General features: G+C 40.0%; 1 protein-coding gene across 1 annotated transcript in view; it reads right to left on the minus strand.

Annotated features, from left to right (window-relative positions):
• Positions 1-23,311, minus strand: part of RAPGEF5 (Rap guanine nucleotide exchange factor 5) — a 247,705-nt gene that overhangs the window by 14,364 nt on the left and 210,030 nt on the right. The window contains 8 exon segments of the mRNA XM_017871557.1: positions 1,723-1,763; positions 1,765-1,808; positions 2,623-2,673; positions 5,980-6,070; positions 10,992-11,170; positions 12,838-12,960; positions 16,679-16,776; positions 21,120-21,269. Coding sequence (XP_017727046.1) covers positions 1,723-1,763; positions 1,765-1,808; positions 2,623-2,673; positions 5,980-6,070; positions 10,992-11,170; positions 12,838-12,960; positions 16,679-16,776; positions 21,120-21,269 — 777 coding nt within the window.

Below are 23,311 nucleotides of genomic sequence, written 5' to 3' on the forward strand. Positions count from 1 at the left end.
GAAATTCAAGGAAACTTCTAATAAGAAAATAACAAATGTTTATTTCTTATTCTTTTGAAATGAGTAAATGTGTTTTCAGTAGAAAAAGGGAAATTTGTCTTGCTGCCAACAGAGGTCTCGATAAACTCAGCAGAGCAGAAAATTGCATCCAAGCTAAAATGTAAGTGTGAGACACTTGACTGCATTAAATATTTTGGGGGAAAACCACTAATACATGGCAGAAGGCTCTGTTCATATCTAATGAAGTATTAAAGAAATATTGTCAACTAATTTCTCATTACCTTAAAAGTATGTATTGTTTCAAAATTTTTTCTTCCTACAATCAATTCCTTTCCTACATCTGTCCTACTTTCTATTGTCTTTATTTGTGTCTAAATGACCCTAAGTGTTACTTCCCACCTGCCCCCTCCCACCCTCTAATTGAAGGTGTTTTATTCCACAAATAAAAAGCACAGACCTGAATACACTTCTCTTAAAAGCAAATAAATATGAAGAGTCAAATAAACTTTTAAATTATTATTTGGGCACCGCAGTGTCTCTTTCACGCATTTGTATTTAACAGAATCTTTTCAGCTTGGATGAAGCATCTGTGCATATCTATCTCCATTGTCCTAATATTATATTCTTGTTTCATAGAGATTCTTGCTTCATGTTCGATGAAGGAAGCCTCAGTGAGTAGCTACAGGATGTAGAGCAACTCATAATAATTTTCCAAGCTCTGGCTGTTCTTGAGAGAAGCTGAAGAGGAAATGTCAGCTTTATGGGGTAGGCGAAGGGCATAGCGGGTGGTGGCAATGGGAGGAAGTGGAGAATGAGGATAGCCAGGCCAACCAGCAGTCCAGTTCCCAAATAGCTCATTTCCAGAATCACATGCATGGGTCCAGCCATTGGAGCCTGGCTCAGCATAAGTTACAAGCCTCTGAAGAGAAGAGGCTGGATGAAAGAGTATTCCTACAAAACCCCTCGAAGGAATCAAAATATGGCCACGGATAATGCCCAAACCCTTTCCCTGGAAAGTATACAGGTAAAGATTTACACTGAATGTCAGGGATATACACCAGATTAAAAAGAGTTTCCTTTTATTAATCCCCTCAGTTTCAAAGCAAGATCACTGAGATCTCATCAATAAATTTAACATGTTTCATGATGAATTATTTGGTGCTTAGTGGAGCGTGGTCAGTGGAGTAACTTGCAGCTATCAAAAACTTGCCCAACTCAATTCCACTGCTGAAAAAAGGAAGTACATTTCTCCATCAACACTTTTCAAATGCTATATTGCTTGTATTGACCAAAGGTACTTCTCATACAACAGCAAATTGTGGACTGCATCTCTTAAGTTTAGGTTGCAAAAATAGAACATGATTGATCACCATTTGGGTTCTTTATGCCAGCCTTATTCTTGGTTGAATTCAGTGGATAGTTAGCTCAAAGAAAATAATACAGGGCTTAGAAGTAGAGTAAAAGAAAAACACAAACGTTTCCAGTGCCAAGTTTTGAGTCAAGTGAAAATGCTTTGGTGTTTGCTCAGACACAGTTATGTATTCTAGGTATCTCAAAGATAATCAGCTCTTTGAAAAACAATCACAAGGAAATATAATTAGGTCTGAATGTCAAAATAACTGTAAAGAGACAAACTGAGAGTCCCTTTTTTGCCCTCAATAGTTAGAGTAATACATTTCTGGAAGATGAAATTACATGGCATAAAAGATAGAAAATCATTACCTTTAAGCAATAAGGGCATGAAAGGGATTTTGGTGGCTTCATCTTTTGAATGCATCTCTGTAGGCTTTGTGATTTAGGGAAGGATCCTGCCGAACCAAGCAGATTACAAAGAGAAGGAAAAATCAATGTGCTATAGAAACAATTCTAAATCCACTTTTGCTATACAGTTTGAACACGACTTAGATATAGAGAGATTCCTCCTAAGAACAAAGTAGATAAAGGTTTCCTAGGAGAATAAACTCACTAAATTAGGGCTGGAAATCTAGGCAATGAATGAAACTCAAGTTATTGGTTTACAATAAAGGGAAATGACCACAAATGGGAGACATCTTTTGATTGCCCTATTATTTTCCTCAAAGAGCTCCTTTAAGTACAGTTTCCTCTGCATAATATATATCATGAGTTAACCCAAAGTCTCTTGTTAGATACACTACCAAGAAAATCTGTCCTTGTAACACACACAGACAATGCAGAGAAAACAAGTGAATACTGTTTTATTGTACTCTAAAAAGAAACTATAATTTAAAAAAATCTCAGTCTGAGAAATTGTAAAAAGGAGAAAAGGGCAAAAGAATAATGCATGAGACACTAATTGCATGCTAAATTAGTTATACTGATTAATTTTGCAGGCTTTGAAATGGACTATACTTAAAAGCCTGCCTTCTGAAAATCACACTAAAAGATTATTTTCACTACCTTTTTAGAAGGAGAGGAAGAAGCATTAACTGTCAACTTGCTTCCCTCCATAAGAAGCAAAACTACAGTTTCATAAACAAGTAAACTAGTCCAGGTAGGCTACCTGACACGGTAGAGTACAAATACCAACCACTGTAATGTAGAAAGAAACTAGACCCTAGTGATTATTTTGACCAATAAGTCCCCTTTGGCTCAACTACTTACTGTTAAACTTTCAAGTTCAGAGAAAAGTTTCTTAAACTTCCCAGGGATTTTCTAAAAAACAAACACAAACAAAAAACAGAAGGTCACAGAAGATGGTTATTTTCAGAGGCGCTGAAGGGAGTTTTCATTACGTTATTTGTGTCACACTTCTGAACATAAATACCTCTATCATCTGTTCTACCCTGATTGCTTCTCATTATACAATTTTCATCATCCCTTTAATGTGATCTTCCTTAGGAATGATGCTTAAAACAGCGTAAAATAACAGCCACATGATTGAGGAATCTAGTTGGTTAGACATTCACATACTGGTGGTCCATTTAATAAAAACTTAGATTTCAGTTCCATACCCTACCTTTGACAAATGCTCTCATCTTCTTAATAGTCTTCCTGAGTGGGAAATAATTATGTTGGCTGACATTTTTAGCATAAATGATGTAATTTTATTTCACAGCATTGGGCTAAATAGCGAAGGGCCAGGAAGACCTTAAGTGATGAAGCCTGTACTTTAATGAGTGGAATCACTGAACTGAGGAGCTCAACCATAACACGTACCATGCTAAGTGACAGGGGATGAAAGCATAGGCCATCCTCCCAAATAAAAATTCAGACCTAAGGAAGAAGGGCCTGGAATGTTCCAGCCTGCCTTTAACATGGCTAAGTAAAAAATTGGGTGCCTTTCAATATTGACTTAGTAATATTTGTGGTAAACAGCACACATTTAAAGGCAGCCTGAGTTTGACCTCTGACTCTGCCCTTTCTAGCTATGTGGTTTGGTGTGAGTCAGCAAGCTCTGGGATCTGTTTCTTCAGCTGAAGATGTAGAAACCACTCATGAAAAGTACACGGTCCTTGGCTGGTGCTTAACAAATGCCAGCTATTAACACTAACAACAAAGCTTAAGAAGATATTTCTGGGATTTTCAGTTTCTTTCTTTTTTGTGTGTGTGAGGCGGAGTCTCACTCTGTCGCCCAGGCTGGAGTGCAGTGGCCGGATCTCAGCTCACTGCAAGCTCCACCTCCCAGGTTTACGCCATTCTCCTGCCTCAGCCTCCCGAGTAGCTGGGACTACAGGTGCCGCCACCACGCCCGGCTAGTTTTTTGTATTTTTTAGTAGAGATGGGGTTTCACCGTGTTAGCCAGGATGGTCTCGATCTCCTGACCTCGTGATCCGCCCGTCTCGGCCTCCCAAAGTGCTGGGATTACAGGCTTGAGCCACCGTGCCCGGCCAGGGATTTTCGATTTCTAAAAGGAATCAAAACAATGAGACAACTCCTACAATAATTAGACTTTTACATTATTTAGAAATAGATTTTTTCAATGTGATAATTTTGGATCTGGACTCAGTTTATCACAGCAAACAGGTAGTTTAATCTGTTTGGAAACTACACACACACCCCCGCAACGAACAGAGGACAAATTAAATGAGAAGATACAAAATAGAGATATTTGCAACTGATTCCAGTCTTTCTTCTGAGCTGCCTACCTTAGTCTGTGGGACATCCCTCACAAATGTCCCAGTGGCACCTCAAATTCAACACGTCCGAAGTCAAACTAAGTGATCTACTTCCAGAGGTCAGCCATGGAACAAATCTAGCCATGAGCTACTTTTAGGACGTCAAGTTTTATTGGATTGCTGCCACGCCCCTTCATTCATGCACATGCTACAGCTGCTGTTTCACTTCAGTGGCCGAGTTGAGCAGCTGCAACTGAGACCATGTGGCCTGCACAGCCTAAACATTTTTCCTCGCTGGCCCTTTACCAAAGCAGTTTACTGACCTCTGATCTATTTCTTTAAACCTACTTCTTTTCCTGTATTATCTATTTGGGAAGTGTGATCACTTTCCATTCACCCAGTCACCAGACCTGGAGATCCTGTAGTCACCTCTGCCTGAGATACCCATCCCCACACTCCAGTAACTCCCAGCTGGACCTGGAAGGTGCTGCAGCTTGAGGCTTCTCATTCGAATTTTCTCAGCTACCCAGAGGCAGAATGAGTCCCTCCTCTTGCTCTGCCCTGGTCCAAGACTTCTGTCACTGCAGGCACGCTCAGTTCTCATGTAGCCATCCCCTGTCTGCCATGGCACTGATGCACTGCCCTGCACGTAGCAGGCAGTCAATGTGCAGATTAAACATAAGCTGGTTGAATCTAATTGAGTTATTTCTCCTCTCAGTGTTTTCAAATCAGTTTCATTCAAGGTTTAATTCAAATTTGCTCCCCACTGACCCTTGCCAGCCATTTGTTTTCCTCCTCCTCTAATGAATCGTGGCATCTGTCACCTATCTCTTTCATCTTGCTTTGTGTGTGAAGGTCTTGTTTGCTGAAGCAGAGCAGGCAGGGCTTTCATTTCTTTTCTTTTGGGCCCTTTTAAGGAACACTGACTCTGACCCTTGGGTCAGCACAGTGCATTCCTTCAGGGTATGATCCCTGACTGAAAGAAAGCAAATCCACAGGTTGCCCAAAGACCTATTCTGAGAAAAAGATAGCTGGCCTATCAGCTTTTCTCTTGTAGGAGTTTGAGTAGGGAACCATGAAGAGAATGGCACAGTCAGTGATAGGAACTAAATCTGAGAGGACTGTGAGGGAGGCTGAGGAGACCACAGTGAGCCACGTGCAGGCTAGAGGCAGAGGCATCATGCTTAAAGAGCAATGATGAAATGGTACTAGGGAGGTAGTCAGGAAGGAAGGAAAGGAGAGCGAAAGAAACAAAAGCCCAAGGAAGGAAGGTGAGGGGACCATGAGTGAGGCAGAGCCCTATGCCTGTGTCTGGCTAAGTTTAGGGGCTCCCCAGTTTCAGGTCTTCCCACATGAATGTCGCAGTCCACACATCAGACCTGTGTGAACTTGAATGGGCCTCTGCATCTCAGAACCCAAACAGCCTTCAGCGTGCAGAGCCAGGATGTGGGAGGTCTGAAACTTTAGAACGTTTTATGGATCCTCTTTAAGAAAAAGAATATAAAATTACTTTGCTTTCGCAAATTTTACAAAAATATGCATCATCCATGTGAACACATTGGCAGGGGCCCTGCAAGTGAGAGACCTTGAAGCTTAAACTCGTTAGCATCACAGCAAACGCACTTCTGAGCAGGGATGCTGCCAGGACCAGCCTGGAACGGGAACTGCACTATCAGGCAGGACAGAGGAGAAGACTAATTCTAGCTGGGGAGCATGTTACCATTTTTATATAGTTCGGACACATTATACAACCATATAAAGACCATCTGATCAAAAAGATCCCTACCACCTTGACACATGACTTTTAAACATTTTTAGTTTAGTAGTACTTATCTCATTTAATCCATGTAAATCACTTTATTTCCATTTTATGTGTCCCCCACCATGGGACTCCAAGGCTCACCTCCCAGGTCTGTGACAGTCGACTGACAGAAGCAGTGTTGAGACCCATCACGATGGCAAAGAAAGAATTCAGGTTTCTCTGGGCTTTGCAGCTATAAAATAAAAGAGAGTAGGGGATACTTTGAGGAAACATTCTTTCCCCAGATAATCACAAAAGATAAAGCTGAAAAGACTCTCCTAGGCCACAGAGCTCAGGAATTCTGCTCTACGGCCTATGTACCCCTTACTGCCCTTCAGCTGTCTCTAATGCCAAAGAAATGATTCCAAACACTGCAGCTCACCCTTACCTAAAGGAAAAGATCTGTGCTCTTGACACCCTCCTGATGTTTCACAATATTCCTCCTTTTTAACCTATGTTGTGTGCATTTACAATTTCAACTGAGTACTCTTTTAAATTCATGTTTCTTTATATATGCCCCACTCTCCTTTTAACAGCTTACTAGTCCTGACTCCTTCATCAAAACACCTTTTTTCATTTTTTGACAGACAAGCCCTTCTCACCTCACAGGTCTAAGCTCCCCTTCCCATTAGATTTAGATACATCTTTGCTACCAACAAAATAGCTACTATAATATGTATATATTTTAAATATGGCATATATTAATGGGAATACTGTTCCACATTTCTCAGTTAAACAAGGAAATAAAATGTAAAATAAGATCACGTTGAGCTCCATTCGCTTCTTGAGGCTCTCCACTCTGCATAACATCAATCATGCCTAGAGACTTAACTGGTCAACATTCCACTAATTTCCAAAGCCAGCTAAGAGGGCTTGGAATGGCAGGGGGAGCTCGGGATTTCAGGGCAGCCAGAATAGTCTGGGAATTCCAGGCACTCCTTCATCTGGAGAGCATTACAAAACAGGCTCTCTGAGACAGGGCTTTAAAATAATAAAAAATTTACCCCAATTACCCTCCCTTGATCGTTTACTATGAAAAAATATGAAGTACTTAGCAGTAAGCAGAGTGTGTATCAGGGGCCTCGTGATGTTTATTTAGCTTCCCTCAGTTACCATCCCTTCTGACCTCTCCACCAATGTCTCACATGGAATCTGGGAATAGTGTAGATCCTGCCTGCTTCTTCAGTTAAATACCATGTTATGTTATATACTATGGATTATTTACTATCATCATTAACAGCTATGTAATATTTTATCAAAAGAGCATATTATAGAACTTATTCCTCTATTCTGGACAATGATTTTCAATTTTCCCTGTTACAAAGAATGCTGGAATAAATTTCTTGTATATACAACTTTTTACTGTATTTATGATTTTTTCCTCATTACGTTAGACTTCCAGTCATTCCACGATTGGTCAAAAGCTGTGAAGACATTAAAGGTTCTCGATACATATTACGAACCCGGCCCCCCAAAGCTATACCGATTCCCAGTTGTACACACAGTGTATGAGATTACCTAGTTCAGAATCAGGAGAACGAGCTGAGATGTGGAGTAAGTAGGGAGACCTACAGCAGCTGTGCTCTGGCAGGCCCCGCCTAAACTGGCCTGCCCAGAGCTGGCCTCACAGGTTAGGTACTGCCTGAGTCCAGCTGCACGCAGCTCCAAGCAAGGAAGGCTCAGGTCTGGGGTCATTCTAGAAGTTCCATCCCCAGGAACAGTGGAACCTGGAAAGGACATGCTGCCTCCACACCTCATGCCGAAGGTTATCTGGGGTGGACACACATCTTGCAGGCACCTTGCTGCTGAGCCTCCATTGGGCACAGTCTGTCCCTCTCATGGTCCTCCTGTTCAGCCTTTGGCTCTGCCAGCAGTTCCTTAGTAAGTGTGAGGCCCTGTACCTTCATCCAAGCGACCCCTTATGTGCTTTTTTGCCAACTTTCTCCTGGGTAGACCCCGCTTGGTATATTCCATGAATAAACTAAAACAAGATACCTCCCAGTCTGTGATTGGGAAACCTACCTGCATTTGAGAATCATTGCTTTCACATGGTGACTCCCCTTCCTCCTGCTCTTCACTTCCCTCATTTTACTTTTTCTGACTCTTCACAACCCTGAACATTCCCACCAGCTAGAACAGACCTGAGTTAGTGCCATCTCCTGAGCTGATGTTCTGAAATACCAGGCTCCTCTGCAGAGACTCTTGTGGTCAGTAAGAACTGCTCCATCCCCTGCCGGCAGCTCCTCAGTGGGAAGTCTCTCTTACCCCTGGGTCCCTTCACCTGAGGATATGATGGAGGCCCCACTGCTTATGCAATCCCTGCTAGACAGTAGGTCCGTTAAGGCTAGAGTACATGTCTAATCATTTTTATATTCTGCCCATCACCCAGGTGCCTAGTACACAGCAAGCCTTTTAAACAGCATTTGCTGAAGTAGGGACATGGTTTTATCATTATTCATTATAAAGATGTCTATTATTCTACTTTTTATTCAGTTTAATCTATCTATGTGAAATCTTAGAATTCCCATCTTTTTATCTTTTAGCTCCCCAGGAACAATTTTCCTGGCCCATATAGCTTTCTTTCTTCGTCATATTTTAAGGGAAAAAAAACCCACAAAAACCCACATACAACTAACATCTAAATCTGCTAAGAAAAAAAAGGAATTAATACAGACACCACTTCTGGAGAAGACAAATTGATACAGTGCAAATATGAGATACCATTCCAGGCTGGAATCCTCTGTTAGTGAGGGTCATTCATTCCATGATAAGAACAGACTGTCTGACACTAAACATCCCAGTTCAGCAAACGCTCCTTTTGTCTTTGTGTGAGGAAATAAAATCCACTCAATCCACAGAGGCGGGGGATGGGGATGGTGAGAAGGAGGGGAAACATGAATATGCAAATAGGATGCCTCAGGCAGGAAAAACACTTCATGATTGTGGAAATGACTATTTTCCCTTGGTTATTCCTACTAGCATGATTATAGGGAATTTAACTTTATTTTCTGTTGGCATTCTATTCCATGGGCTAGGGATAGAGACCAGTACCATAAAGCATTCAAGAGCATGGGCCATATGGAGAAGATGTGAATATACCCTGAGGACAGATATAATCTTATAGTGGGAACTGAGCTGGGTGGTGTCATCTTACTCCTTGGAACATTAATTTCCCACTTATTCACATAATTAGCGTTCGTAAGAAAGCTTTTTACCCAAAAAAGCCTCACCTTTAGGAATTTTACAAGCCACTTTGGAACACAATGGCCAAATTTTTTAAAAACAGCATTCACCATAAAAGCAATCAATAAGATTTAGGCATATCTTATTTTCTATCCTTCCATGCCCAGTCACACCAAATACCAGGTCAAGAACCTCCATGGTCTCTTGTCTAAGAAAAATTATCCTACTCTTGGGGTCTCTTTGCTATAGTTCAATGTGCTAGTTTCAGACCAACCTTCCTGAAGGATAACTCTGATCATAGCAGGCTCCTGCCCAAAAACTTAAAACAAAATCCCTTCTCCCTTCTCAATTCAGTTCAAACCCTTCAATCTGAAATTCAAGATCTTTTACCATTTGGTCCCATCTGTCTTTGCAGCTCATTCTCCCACAACTTCCTTACAAATCCTCCTCCACTCTTAATCAGTCTCTGACCACAGGCTCTGCTTCATTGTCTCCACTGAGTCGACCTCCCACAGACAGTGTGCTCTTTTGAATTCCTACCTGTCACTTCCCACCCAGAATTCAAATAGATGCAAAGGCAACTTCCTTCACCAATGTTTTCCTCATCCTGCTTCCCAAACCCTTGGGGTATGAGCTCTCACTCCTCTAAAGCCCTGCACAGACTTAGATCTTCTTCTAGGGCATTCCTCCATTCTATTTTGCACAGGAGCCAGCTGAGGTATAGAATTACCCGCCCACACACTGCAAGCCTCACAAAGGCAGGAACCGTGTGTAGACTCAGTCTGATTTCCCCACACTACCTTGTACACATCTGTACATATAAGTGATCGATATATACTTTCTGAAAATGCTGCATTGACATGTACTTGAAAACTATTTGATGTAAAAACTACTTTGGAAGACAAAGGAGAAATAAAACTGGAAGCCCAGGACGTAAAAGGAGCTGGCGAAGATTTTGATTCATGCTCCCCGCTTCTGCTGGGGAGCTGTCCAAAGAACAGACTCTTGATATGAATCTGATATTTTAAGAGATGCTCCTAGCAAGTTACTAAAATTTCATTCAACATTTACTGAGTCATTGCTATTTACCAACTTCTGTACCATGCACCCAGGTATAATGATTGATAAGAAATATCCCCTGTTCTTTGAAAGCGAACATAGCCTAGTGAAGAAATCCTATATAAACAGATAAATTGAATAAATATAATAAGTTTTCATAAGGTAAAAAGTATGTGTGTGAGGGGAAGTAGAGGCAGTAGTGGAAGTAGTACCCCTGCATTTGAAAATCAGGGGTAACTTCAGGAAGGAAGTAATACTTGACTGAGGTCTTGAAGAATGGCAGCAATTTGCTGAGTGCCAGTGGCCATTCTTGGCAAAGCCGACAAGTATTCACGCTTGGAAGATGGTGCTCATGGGAAAGACAGACATTTAGAGTGGCTAGAGCATGGGGTGCACCCAGGGGTGAGGCTCAGGGGGTGGGGCCAGCCACTGCAGGGCCTTCTAATGAACGAGTTCTCATAAGTTCATACTGTGGGCCTCAAGGAGCAATGAACGGGTCCTACAATGCACCTGACGTGCAATGATTCCCACTTCTGCACATCATCATCTCCTTTTTTCTAGCCTCCTGTAGCTCACCCAGGCACACTGTAGTTCAGCTGCAACATGAAGGATGTGTGTACTGCTGCCTGCTTATTAGTGCTGAGGCAGAGAGCATAGTGTTTCTGTCTGATATTTTGACATTGACTTTAAGGTATAAATACTTGAAATGCAAAGACATAAATATTCAAAAATGGACCTTTTCAGCCATTTGGTCATTTAACTCCATGTTACATGTTTATATCCCAACCCTTATCACCCATAAGACAAAAAGAAAAACAATGTACTCTCTCAAGGAGACTAGAGGAATGGCACTTCTCACACTAGAAACTTACTGAGCCGCAATTTTGATGAATTTTTTCACCAGCTGCACTCGCTTGCCCAGCTGGCTGCAGAGCAGAATCTCCGTGGCCACCCAGAGCTGGACCTCATTGCATCTCTGGAGCAGAAGGCTGAGGTTTGCAGTGTGTTCCCCACTTCCCTGTCTGCTGAATGTGAAGTAGATCAGCTCTTGCTGAAAGAAAATGTATTCATGCCAGGGTTTATTTATAGCAAAGTATAGTTGATATAAAATTCGGTCAAATTTTAAGAGCTACTTCAGGTAGTCCCTCCCATATTATTAATATGCTAACAGAGAATATGGCGAACGGTAATATATTAAATTCAAAATGACTTAGTTTTAGAGGTGCCTCATTCAATAATGTTTTTTGTGATTTTTGTGTTATATAAGTGATTTTTCAGAATGTAAGGAAGACATCTTTATATACAAATCTAAGATATTCTGAAGTTTAAATCATAGGATAAATGGAATCCCCAAATTTCCGAACCTTGTCATGTTGAAAAATTCAAGTGAAAATGAACACTAGTACTACTAGTATTTGTTAAGGTGCACATCAGACCCTCACAGGTCTGTTCTCTAAGACAGTGGTCCTCAAATTTTGGTGTGAATCAGGATCACCTGGAGGACTGCTGAAGCACAGATTGCCAGATCCCACCCCTAGAACCTCTGATCCTGCAGGGGTGTGGAGGGGCCGGAAATCTGCATTTCTAACAAGTGCCCAAGTCCCGCAGATGATGCTGGTCTGAGTATCTGCTCTTTAAAAACCACTGATACAAAACATTGTCAAACCACAAATGGAAAGAGAATGAGATTAGGGCAAGGTCTAATAATTTATGAAAGCAAACAAGACCAATAACTATTTATATAGATGGATCATGTGCAAAGCAATAGATTTGTTTTTAAATGTGTGTGTGTGTGTGTGTGTGTGTGTGTGTGTGTGTGTGTGTGTTTTACAGAGGTAATCTACATTCTTCCACTGCATAAGCAGGGATATATCCTAGTCTACTAACATTTCCAAAGACACAAGTCATTTAGCCTGAAGGAATTCATTACTTGCTCACATTCTGATCACAGTTATTGAAATCTGTTTAATGAGAAAATACGAGGACATCTGGGTCTCTAAATTGGGCATGAGGTTCCTTCTTCAGAAGGAAAGGCCACTTCAGAATGAAATATTTTACTATATGGCAAAACAAATGCAACATATGGTTGCAGAGGGCTCTAACATTTTTCATCTCTTGATTCCCGTGAGCGTTTCCTCTGGCCAAATGTACTCAAGAATTGTCGGTAGCATTTTGCTCCCAATCTATTGTTTTAAAAATGTCATAATCTGTCCTCAAGTGAAAATTGATGGACATAAAACTTGAAATATATCTAAAATTTTCAATAAAGTACTTTAAGTCTTACAATGCAGTCTAAACTTGTAGAATGTTCTTAAGTTAAAAGATGCATATGTGTGTACATAAATAAATATGAATATGATTCTTGTACAACTATCATAAACTTCATGGAAAAAATAAACCTATCAATATCAAAGGTAAAATGGTTAATCAACCCCATTAGAGCTTCATCTCCAAATACATATATATATTTATATACGTGAAATATAGCATATTTATACATGACACAAGCATATGCTCACACTTGGAACAAATAAAAGCATGCTTGCACATTCTGATTTTTTTAGACTTGAGTCAGTCTTTCAACATATTTAAAGTCCCCAAGTATCTTTTGGACCATGTTATTCTAGTATAATTTCATCACCGCATGCATTGATATTCTGCACAAAGAATTCACAGTTAAAACAGCATTTGTATTTTATCTTTTCACTCCTCACTTACCTCGTGAATTGAATTGAATAGACTCCAATCAAAATTCATTAATTCCAGAGCAAGATCCCAAGTGTTCATTCCCAAAATCCTCATCGACCTTTGCTGTGATTCCTCATTTTCTGCAAACGGGTTCTAAACCGACAGAAGCAAAAAGATCCTCAGTAATTCCCAAATGTTTTGCACTGCATTGGCTGGCTGTAGAAAGGCACTAGAAACCCAGATTAGCAAAGTAATCTTTTCTGAGTGCACTTAATATTTTCCCTGGTCTGTTTACCTTCAGTGAGTTACAGCCAATTTAGGAAACGGTCTTGGAAATAGTAAAACGTGATCAATGATACTTCAGTGAGTTCGCCCGCTCCTCCCCCATCTCTCTCCCCCACCCCCATGTGCACACATGCACACACAAAATCTGATTATAAAACACTGCCCTGGCAGACAGCATAATAAAAGCGAAAGCCCCGAAATCACTTTGGCTTCTGGTAAGAATTAATGTGCCAGCAGGGTTAGTATAAAAACAAACAAAAGAAATGTCATGGTGCACTTCAATAAAGACAGACATGGCGTTTACAGGAAATATGTTTAGCAAGGCTCATCCCAGACACACATTTACACATTTTATTAAAATGCCCATGGAAAGTAAAAAAACAAATTTAACATGAAATAAAAAATAAAAATTATTTCATTTATATGCCGTGGTGGATTATTATTTTAAGCATCAACCACTTTCCCTATGTAAATAGGGCCTAACCACTATGAGGCTGGTAACAGTATTTCCTTAAGATATGGCATAAAAGTATTAGATGCCATCACAACTTTCAATCTATTACACCACTAAAGTTATTAAAAAGATTATTTGGCATGTTTCCAAAATAGTTGATGTTTTCTAATGAAAATATAAATTCTCCCATTTGAAGGGTTAGATTTGAATAATAACTTTAAAACAAACAGAAGGAACCTTGCAACAATAAATGGCATAGTAGGATAAAGGGAATATTCCAGCTGCCAAATATTAATCCGTATTTCTAAACTGAAAAATAAATTATTTGCATTTTAGAAGTTTTACATTGACAAAAGTTTTCCTATTTTTTTTTTTAAACCTAGGCCAGGCACGGTGGCTGAAGCCTGTAATCCCAGCACTTTGGGAGGCCGAGACGGGCGGATCATGAGGTCAGGAGATCGAGACCATCCTGGCTAACACGGTGAAACCCTGTCTCTACTAAAAAAAATACAAAAAAACTAGCCGGGCGAGGTGGCGGGTGCCTGTAGTCCCAGCTACTCGGGAGGCTGAGGCAGGAGAATGGCGTGAACCAGGGAGGCGGAGCTTGCAGTGAGCCCAGATCTGGCCACTGCGCTCCAGCCTGGGCAACAGAGCAAGACTCCATCTCAAAAAAAAAAAAAAAAAAAACCTAATGACTGAAGATCTTCATAGAGCTTTCCCACAGACTCAGTCCTCTCAGCGGCAGGTCAAGGTTCACTTTGTCTCTGTATCCCCAGTGTAGGGCACAGTGTGGTGCTCAGAAAGCAATGACCAAATGAACCAGCTAACAAATTGTGAGGTGTTGAGGTGGAAGAAAAGCTGAGGTTTCTCAGGGATTGGTCTGGATAGGCTAAGACCAGACAGACTCTACTGCTGACTTTCAAAGAAAGACCCAGAGTGAGGAAGTAACACACATACCTGCTTAATAATTTAGAGGTGTCAGGAAATTTCTACTTGTTATTTTGTGCCCATTTTCTCCCTAATTGGGTCCCTTACCCAACTCGAGTTATTAGCTCTAGTTATTCAAGGTTGAATAACTATTTATTCAAGGTTGTCCATTGCCCTTGCCAAGGAACATTAAATTTTTCTATCTCATTCCTTCAGTGCTCTAATTCCTGTTTTCTAAGAAGATTAATCTATGTGAAAGTGATAGTAGGTACTGGTGTTTTCATCTGTTATTCTTCTCTCACAATGTTAGATTTTAACTGACATCTTTTGGTGATGAAATATCTAAACCTATGATTCCAATAGGACAATTTTCGGTGGTGTCGGGAGTTGGCGGGGGAAGCTTTTGAGGTAGGATGGAGTCTGGCTTCTCTTGGAACATATTTCACAGCACCTATTTATTCCATCAAGGCATTGCCCAGGCCTGCCTTCTTTTCTGAATGTGGCCCTGGACAGTGGTAGATTGAGCCATGGGGATGCACAGGAGGGAGCTGCCTGAGAAGGCCACGTATGGGTGGCAGAGGATGAGTGGAAGATATTCAGAGTGGAGGTTTCCTCTACCACAACAAGCCCAGCAATAATCAACAAGTAGCTACATGTCAGATCATGGGGAGCGGTAAAATCAATCTCATTTTTACTCAAAACTGCTGTGCAGCACCCAGTTGGTTACGTTTCACTGACGGAATTACACAGGACTTGTGGCCTGCTGAAGGACAGCACAGGAAAGGTCCATGTAAGGCATGTACAAATGAAAGGAATGCACAGGGGCTTCAGAGTCAAACATACAATTGCATTTAAAAATCGAAGCACTCTCCCTTACTTGGCTGTATGAAGCTAGAGTGGTTACTCAGCCTCTCTCCTGGGGTTACTGGAAGTGTTAAACGAGATACCATATGTAAACTACTCAGTACACACAGATCTAGTAATAAGTGATTAACATTATTATGGTAGTTTAATATCCTGCAGACAACGTTACATAAAATATCTTTCCAGTAGACATATATCTGGACGTAAAACTATTATCAGTAGTTTGGGTTAACCTACATGGTATGCAGGTTTCTCAATTATACATACAACAGGAGCCAGTGAGAAAGACTCACCCCAGCGATGGCTCCATGAAGAGATGGGGACTCTGAGTTTCAGACACAATCGCAATCTGCTAGAGCCCACTTTTTCTAGATGACAGGTCTGAAGCCTGGTCCTGCTATTCAGAAACCAACCCCAGGACTAAAGTCTTTAGGAACCACAGCAGCAATGAAATCATCCACTTATGTATAAGTGTTCTTAAATTTTGGACTGAAAGTAACTTAAAGTGCGCATTCTACATTTCTCCAGACTCTTTCTCTTCAGTGGCAGCTGATGCCCCTTCACCATGACCTCGTTCTACACACAGAAGGCAGATCATCCATGCTTTTCTTCAAGGGAATGGAACCAAGTGTACCAAACGTACTGAAACAAAGGTCTCTTTCTCCTTAAATCCACCTAGGATGCATTTCTCAGCCTCATCTCCATATACTCACCGAAAAAGAAGAAATGAAATTAAAATTCGATGGGAGAAGGAGTCACTTGTCTCAAATCCCTTATTTCAGGGCTCAGAAAGGGTTTCACTTAGGCAGGGTTTAGCATTCCTCAAGTGGGATTGGATTGGATTGAATTGCTTGACCCCTTTTTGATTTGTAAAAGTAGTGTTACTTGGGAATTACATCATTGGATAAGGGAAGAAATAATTTAATTTTTTAACATTCATTATAAACACATAAATATTATGCTTTGAGTCTGACATTTACGTGGTGTGTGTGTTCTGAATAGCAGGACCATTCCTTTTTTTTCTTTTTTTTTAGACAAAGTCCTACCCCGTCACCCAGGCTGGAGTGCAATGATGAGATCACAACTCACTGCAGCCTCGATCTCCTGGGCTCAAGAGATCCTCCCACCTCAGCACACACCTAGGGACAACAGGTGTGTACTACTATGCCCAGCTAATTTTTAAATTTTTTTGTAGAGACAGGGTCGCAAACTTCTAAGCTGGTCTCAAACTTCTGAGCTCAAGCCATCTTCCTGCCTTGGCCTCTCAAAAGTGCTCAGATTACAGGTATGAGCCACCTCACCTGGCCTGTTTGTTTCAAATACAAGGCTGAAGGTCCTTACCAAAGTGTCTGCCAGGTCTTTCCGATAGACATATATCCGACCAGATGCCTCGAGGGATTTGGAGATGACTAAGTCATTCGGCTGAAGTTCATGCTTTCCTTTATTTGAAAAAAAAAAAGGAATAATCAGAAATACAAGAGTGGCAGCAGTAGGCCTACACAGTACACTTAAGTGAAACTTGCCAAAGAAAAATACTTAAAAGTAAATAGAACTTAAAGTGGATTAGTTTTAGTTCTGCACACTCTATACAATGACAACAGTGGCATCACGAACAGCTCTCACTGCTCAGTGGCCAGAAAGTGGAGTCCTCTTGCAGTTCTTTCCTATAACATTTAGTCATTGTTTGGAACATAGAACAGTTTAAGAGAAAAAGTAAAATTTACTCATCTAAGATAACAATACCATGTTAACACTGGTTACATTTAGGTCTATTTTTGTTCTGATTTTTATATAACTGTGTGTATATATACACACACACAACTTGCATTGATTTGCAATGATTTATGCATACGCATTTATAATTATCGTGGATACACATATACATTTGCAATTATTCCATAATTTTATATTCTGATATTCTTATAAGCACTTTATCCACTTAACAAAATTATTTACATATGACATATTTAATTGGTTATATAATAGTTCATTATACCATCATTTAATCTTTCCTCTATTGTTGAACATTTAATGGTTAATTTTTTTGGTCATATAAATTAGATGGCATGATGTATGTTAAGTACTGGCACGGGGCCTGGCACATAACTGGGGTTTGGCAAATGGGATCTATTATTATATCAGCCATAATATATTTTGCTGAAGTCAACATCTTTATGTTTAAATCTTTGTCTGCTTATAAATGATTTTTTTTAGGTTAAATTTATTTTTATTATTATTTTTTATTATTATTATACTTTAAGTTCTAGGGTACATGTGCATAACGTGCAGGTTTGTTACATAAATGATTTTCTTAAGACGGACTCCCAGTATTAGAATTACTAGCTCAAAGGGAATGAAAATTTTTTAAGTTTTTGACACAAGCTACCAAATTGTTTCTGATTTTTATTTTTAAAAAAGACAATATTAGGCGGGCGCGGTGGCTTCAAGCCTGTAATCCCAGCCACTTTGGGAGGCCAAGGATGGGCGGATCACGAAGTCAGGAGATCGGAGACCATCCTGGCGAACACGGTGAAACCCCGTCTCTACTAAAAAATACAAGAAAAAAACAACAGCTGGCGATGGCGGGGCGCCTGTAGTCCCAGGCTACTCGGCGAGCTAGGCAGCGAGAATGGCGTAAAACCCGGGGAGGCGGAGACTTGCAGTGAGCCCAGATTGCGCCACTGCACTCCAGCCTGGGGCGCAGAGCGAGACTCCATCTCAAAAAAAAAAAAAAAAAAAAAAAAAAAGACAATATATTTTCCTAAAAAATAGGTATAAAACTTGCACACTGACTAACACTGATCATTACTTTTTTTTTTGAGACGGAGTTGCACTGTGTCACCCAGGCTGGAGAGCACTCATGTGATCTCAGCTCACTGCAACCTCTGCTTTCTGGGTTCAAGTGATTCTCCCACCTCAGCCTCCCGAGTAGCTGAGATTACAGGTGCCTGCTACCACGCCTGGCTAATTTTGTATTTTCAGTAGAGATGGAGTTTCACCATGTTGTCTAGGCTGATCGTGAACTCCTGACCTCAAGTGATCCACCTGCCTTGGCCTCCCAGAGTGCTGGGATTACAGGCATGAGCCACCGCGCCCAGCCTGGTCAATACTTTTGGTAAGTTTACTATTTTGCTAATACAAAAAGTAGATTCTCTGTTTACTTTGTGTTTCTTAACTAGTAGGTTGAGTATTTTTCATATATTCCTCTTCTATCTTATTTCTCTTGATGAAAATTGTTCCTATCCTTTGACCATTTTCTACCACAGTTGGAGCCCTCTTATAACATAATAGCTTTCTTCCTAGAAAATGCCCTCCTCCTAACTACAAAATGCATATGGGAGTAGACTAAAGCCATATTAAAGTTTATTTCACTGTGACACAATCAACTTCTCCTAAGGTAGCTGTTCGGTTATCCAGCATGATTGGGGAATGCAATATTCCATATGCCTTTTCTAGATAATTGACCCAAATGCAAAGTGTTGTTTTGAACATTTCTGTTTAATACAGAGTACACAAATAATAATCTAATATATTCTTTATGGTCCAGCATTATAAAGATCCACAGTACTATAATGTTGGGCTGGTGACATGTATAGTGGATGGTGTCACACGGCCGGATTCTGAAGTTTCATCTCCTGGGTTCCATCTGCTCCTTCTTTGTTCAGCTATAATTTCCTGCAGCCCTTTCTGTGCCTATGTATACCTTAAATCTGAATTTATGAGAGCCATTCACACTTTATAGAATAAAATGTCATAACTTTCTGATAGCATTTTTCTATTTGCTGAGAAATATTTTTCCCCTTATTTTCAGGTTTGTCACTACACTATGAAAGATTAAAACTGATAGAATTTTAACCTCTGAATAACTGGGTAATTTATTGTTACTACATACATATGACTACCCTGGGTAAAAAACAGCTAAAAACCTACCAAAGCTATGAGAATGATACTATTATTCCTTTTAAAAAATCCATAAAACCTCCAACATCTCTGACATCTTAAAACTTTTTTTTGACAAAATAAAGAAAAAACTCACCATTTCTTTTGAAGTAGCACTAAAATATAATTTATTAAAATGATGTAATTAGAACAAGGAATGCATTAAGCTCTTGAGTTTGTTTTCTTCGTTAAAACATTATTGTTTGGGGGATAAAAAGATGCAGGAAGAAAGGTTCCTTACAGACAAAAAAAAAAGGTAGAGGATGGAAAATAATGGCACACTGCCAAATCTGTGGGATAATTCAAGAGATACGCTGATATTTCTAGTGATGATTAGCAATGGGTCTATACACATTACAATGCTATTGCCCATCCTAATGAATCTAATTTAATAGAGTGTGAAAATGGTATTTCACAGACACCAAATAGATATTGGACAGTGAAAGAGCCACTCATTAATTGCCAGCTTCTCATGAGGCCCTGGGTTGACTCTCAGTCAGCTCCCAAAGGAGACGGGTCTCAGTTTTCCTGCAAAGTTCATTCAGCTCTTCCTTCTCTGGCACCTTCTGTCTGAATGGGGACCCCAGGATCACTCTCTGTAATGGTATTACCTGGAGAGGCAGACGCTCAAGCTTAATACTGCTTAATTAAGCAGTATTGATAAAGCTTAATACTGTTTAAAATCCTTTTATATTTTTGGTCACTTGAAAATTAAATATACATTTATCATACCTATTTGAAATATATTATCAAAAATCGAACCACTTTCTGATTAAAATTCATTTAGCCCATATGTTTCTCAAATTCTTTTTTCTAGATCATGTTTTGCTAAGATATACAATTAGAGCCCTGGGAGAGGGGAGAGGGATTCTTACGTATTAGGCCCAGGGAAAAGGGCTTCATTTGCATAATCAGCCAGCTTGTAGGACCATTTTACCTGCCTGTGAGCAACAAAGCCATAGGAACAAGGTACTTTACCCTCAAGTACATTCTGGTACTCATTTTCCAACTGGAGAATGATAACAAAGGGTAAACAGGAATGCAGTTTATCTGCTCCCCTCCCCCGCCCGCATCTCTGGTTGATTAGTCCACACAGTGCTCACGTTTTTCAACTACTGATGCTAAGTCACTTTCTTTGTATTTTTTCTCAGGGTTAAGGAGATATTAAATAAAGATTGCAAACCAAAAAAGGAGGCCAGCAACACAGATCTGACAGGCTCCAGTGAAAACGAAGGGGTCTGTTCAAGCCGCACAGATCAATAGTGTCAGCTTGTAATCTGTGTGATCTTATTCAAAACAGACAATAAACCATTCTCTGAGGATAAATAAGGCCCAACAGAAGGAGAAGCTGTAACCAGGCCTCACTCCCCACGTCCACCTAAAGGAATATTGCCGTGTAAGCTTTCAGCTTATTGTACAGTTTGTCTTTCTTTCAATAGGGAGTCTTTAAATATTAAACTGTCAGCCCTCAATAGGACTGGTTCAAGGCCATCTTTCCTTTTTTTCCCCCCAAAGTAATTTCACTCTTTAGCAATTTCCCAAGTTAATTTAAATAGGAAAATAGAAGGCTTATCTAGAGTACAAAATATGAAAAGCTTTGTAATGTATTTTAAAACACTGGCATGCCTCTCTATTCAGTTCTTGGGGAGGAAATTCAGTATCCCACAGTACCCAACTGTTGTCATGGAAACACTTCTGGTAGGCAGCTTCTTATTGTTACTGTGGTCATCCAGCTGCGGGCCCAGAAGGGAGGAGCTGCACTTTTACTCTACAAAAATGCCAACTCCCTCCTTTTGAAGGAGATCAGTGAAAGATTAATATTCAAGGGTAGAAAACAACTTACCTCCAGAGAATGTGATGGCCACCAGAGCCAGATCCTCTTCGGCATACTGGATCTTTTCTGCCACGAATTTTAGGATCTCTTGGGCTGTACTGGAAACTTTTGCCTTCACACTGACATAGGAGTGCTCTGTTATATACACGTGGCAGAAAACTGCACAAGTGAAAAGAATTGTTTGGAAACAGAACAGTGGTCATGAGGTATAGACTTTTCCAAATCAAGGCACCTTGATCAACTTTTCTAAATCAACCCACCTTGCTATTCTCTTCAGTATAACACATATAGAGTTAGATTTTTTATATACGCACACGAGCGCCTGAGGGTATACGTCTATGAATGTGTGCTTGCAAACACATGAAACTCAGATGTTATAAAGCTAGCCAACAAGCACAAGTAGTATTTAATCTTTTCATTCTGCAATGAGAGACCCGAGTCATACAAGTGTGTACTCATTGTAGAAACCATCTGACCATAATACAGTGGAATCTGTGGTGCACAGACTGTATTTTTAAATCCCTTCTTTGACAGTTGCCGAGATCTCCCAAAGCTGCATATTAAAGTGTCTAATTCATAAATTTTTCCTTTACACTCCATTTCAGGACAATCTCAGTGGCCCAATCAAGAACACCATATTTTGCTATTAGAATTCTCATAAGTTTATCTAAAAATCTGTCATCTGCTTTGGTTTTTGAGTTCAGCTTTCTCAATCATTTAAGACTGACTCCATTTCTCCCATCAAGGTAGTGATGAATTTAGTTTCCAAATGGAGGTCACATTTCTAGCCTTTTTAATTTCCTTTTTTATTGTCTGTGGTGCTAATAATTATTACTAGGACATTATCACTGTCAGGGTGAATGGGTCCTGAAAAATGTTTTCTTTATGATATTAATAGCAGAAGCTGTTTTAATAGCAATGGAAGTAACTGACACATTGCCTCTTATATCAGCTACTATAAATGTATAAAATGCACCAGCTTCTTTCCAGTAGACAGAAGGACAATAATATACTTAGATATTCTACTCTTTGGTGTTGCAAAAAAAATTGAGAGTGAAGCTTCTGGAGAAATTTTATATGCAGTTTAAATGTCACCACAAAAATAAGCCCAGGAATGTTTTCATAGAAATACAAATGAAGCAAAAGTCTAACTATGAGTTTACATGTATAGAACCTGAAAGTAAACACACTACGAGGAGACACTTGACATATTTGGTTCGGTTGGGTATGTCACTAAAACAATAGCATGTAACAAATAGTTGTTTTGTATTTTGCCAACAGACTAGCGAGAGAAAAAAAGGCTTTCCTCCTTCCATAGAAAGATGGAATTTTTAAGCAAGGCAAAATCTGTCTATAAACTACTATATGCGGGGTAAGTTTACATCTTGCTAAATAAACTGATAAACAAAAGAGGCTGGGGCCTTGAAATACTTTGCCTTTTGCAGCTCAGCTTGGAAAACTATATGATGAAACTTCAAGACAAATGGGCAAGGAAGGTCAGCAACAAAGGAATTAGGAAGTTAGATAATTTTGTTTTCTCTTTCACTTGTCACAGATGACACTTAATATGAGTCAACAGAACCATCTATCAGCAGCATTATATACAAACACTATCTGAAGGAATAAGCATCTTTGTGGCTTCTCTTACAAGTTCCAGAAATCGGGCAAATATTAAACGATCACACTCAGAATTTCAGCATATGAAGGAAGATGAGTCAAAAGAGAGAGTCTGTGAGTCACAACTGCAATAAAATTTTAATTTGCTGTGTTTTCCAGCTCTGCACTTGACGCAACCTCTATCTAAAAGGAGAAAACCATTGTTAATATTTCTTGCTCCTCTTTAAAACATTAACATAGAAAAGCACTTCAGCATCTTCAGGGTTCTAAAAAGGTGTTTCCCCTTGTGTTGGATGAACATGGCTTCAAGAAGCCATGAGCCTCTTCCACAAAAATAAGCAGTGACTGAGGACACAGCAGATGGGCGGCACTGCCCACACAGCCTGACCTTGCAGGAGCTTCTACCGTACAGCCTTCTCTCCATTATTCTCTCTAAGAGTTTCTTCTCGTGGACTGAGTCATGGACTGACTCAGCCCAAATCTGCACATTGACTTTGGTGATCCTTCCAGTTAGTCATAGGCAATGGGCTGATGAAGGCAGGGAGAAAATGGTTCTAGGAGAAAATGGTGAGTTTCCTGTTCAT

The sequence above is a fragment of the Rhinopithecus bieti genome, unplaced genomic scaffold (assembly GCF_001698545.2).
Source record: "Rhinopithecus bieti isolate Rb0 unplaced genomic scaffold, ASM169854v2 scaffold_5882, whole genome shotgun sequence".
Lineage (NCBI taxonomy): Eukaryota > Metazoa > Chordata > Mammalia > Primates > Cercopithecidae > Rhinopithecus > Rhinopithecus bieti.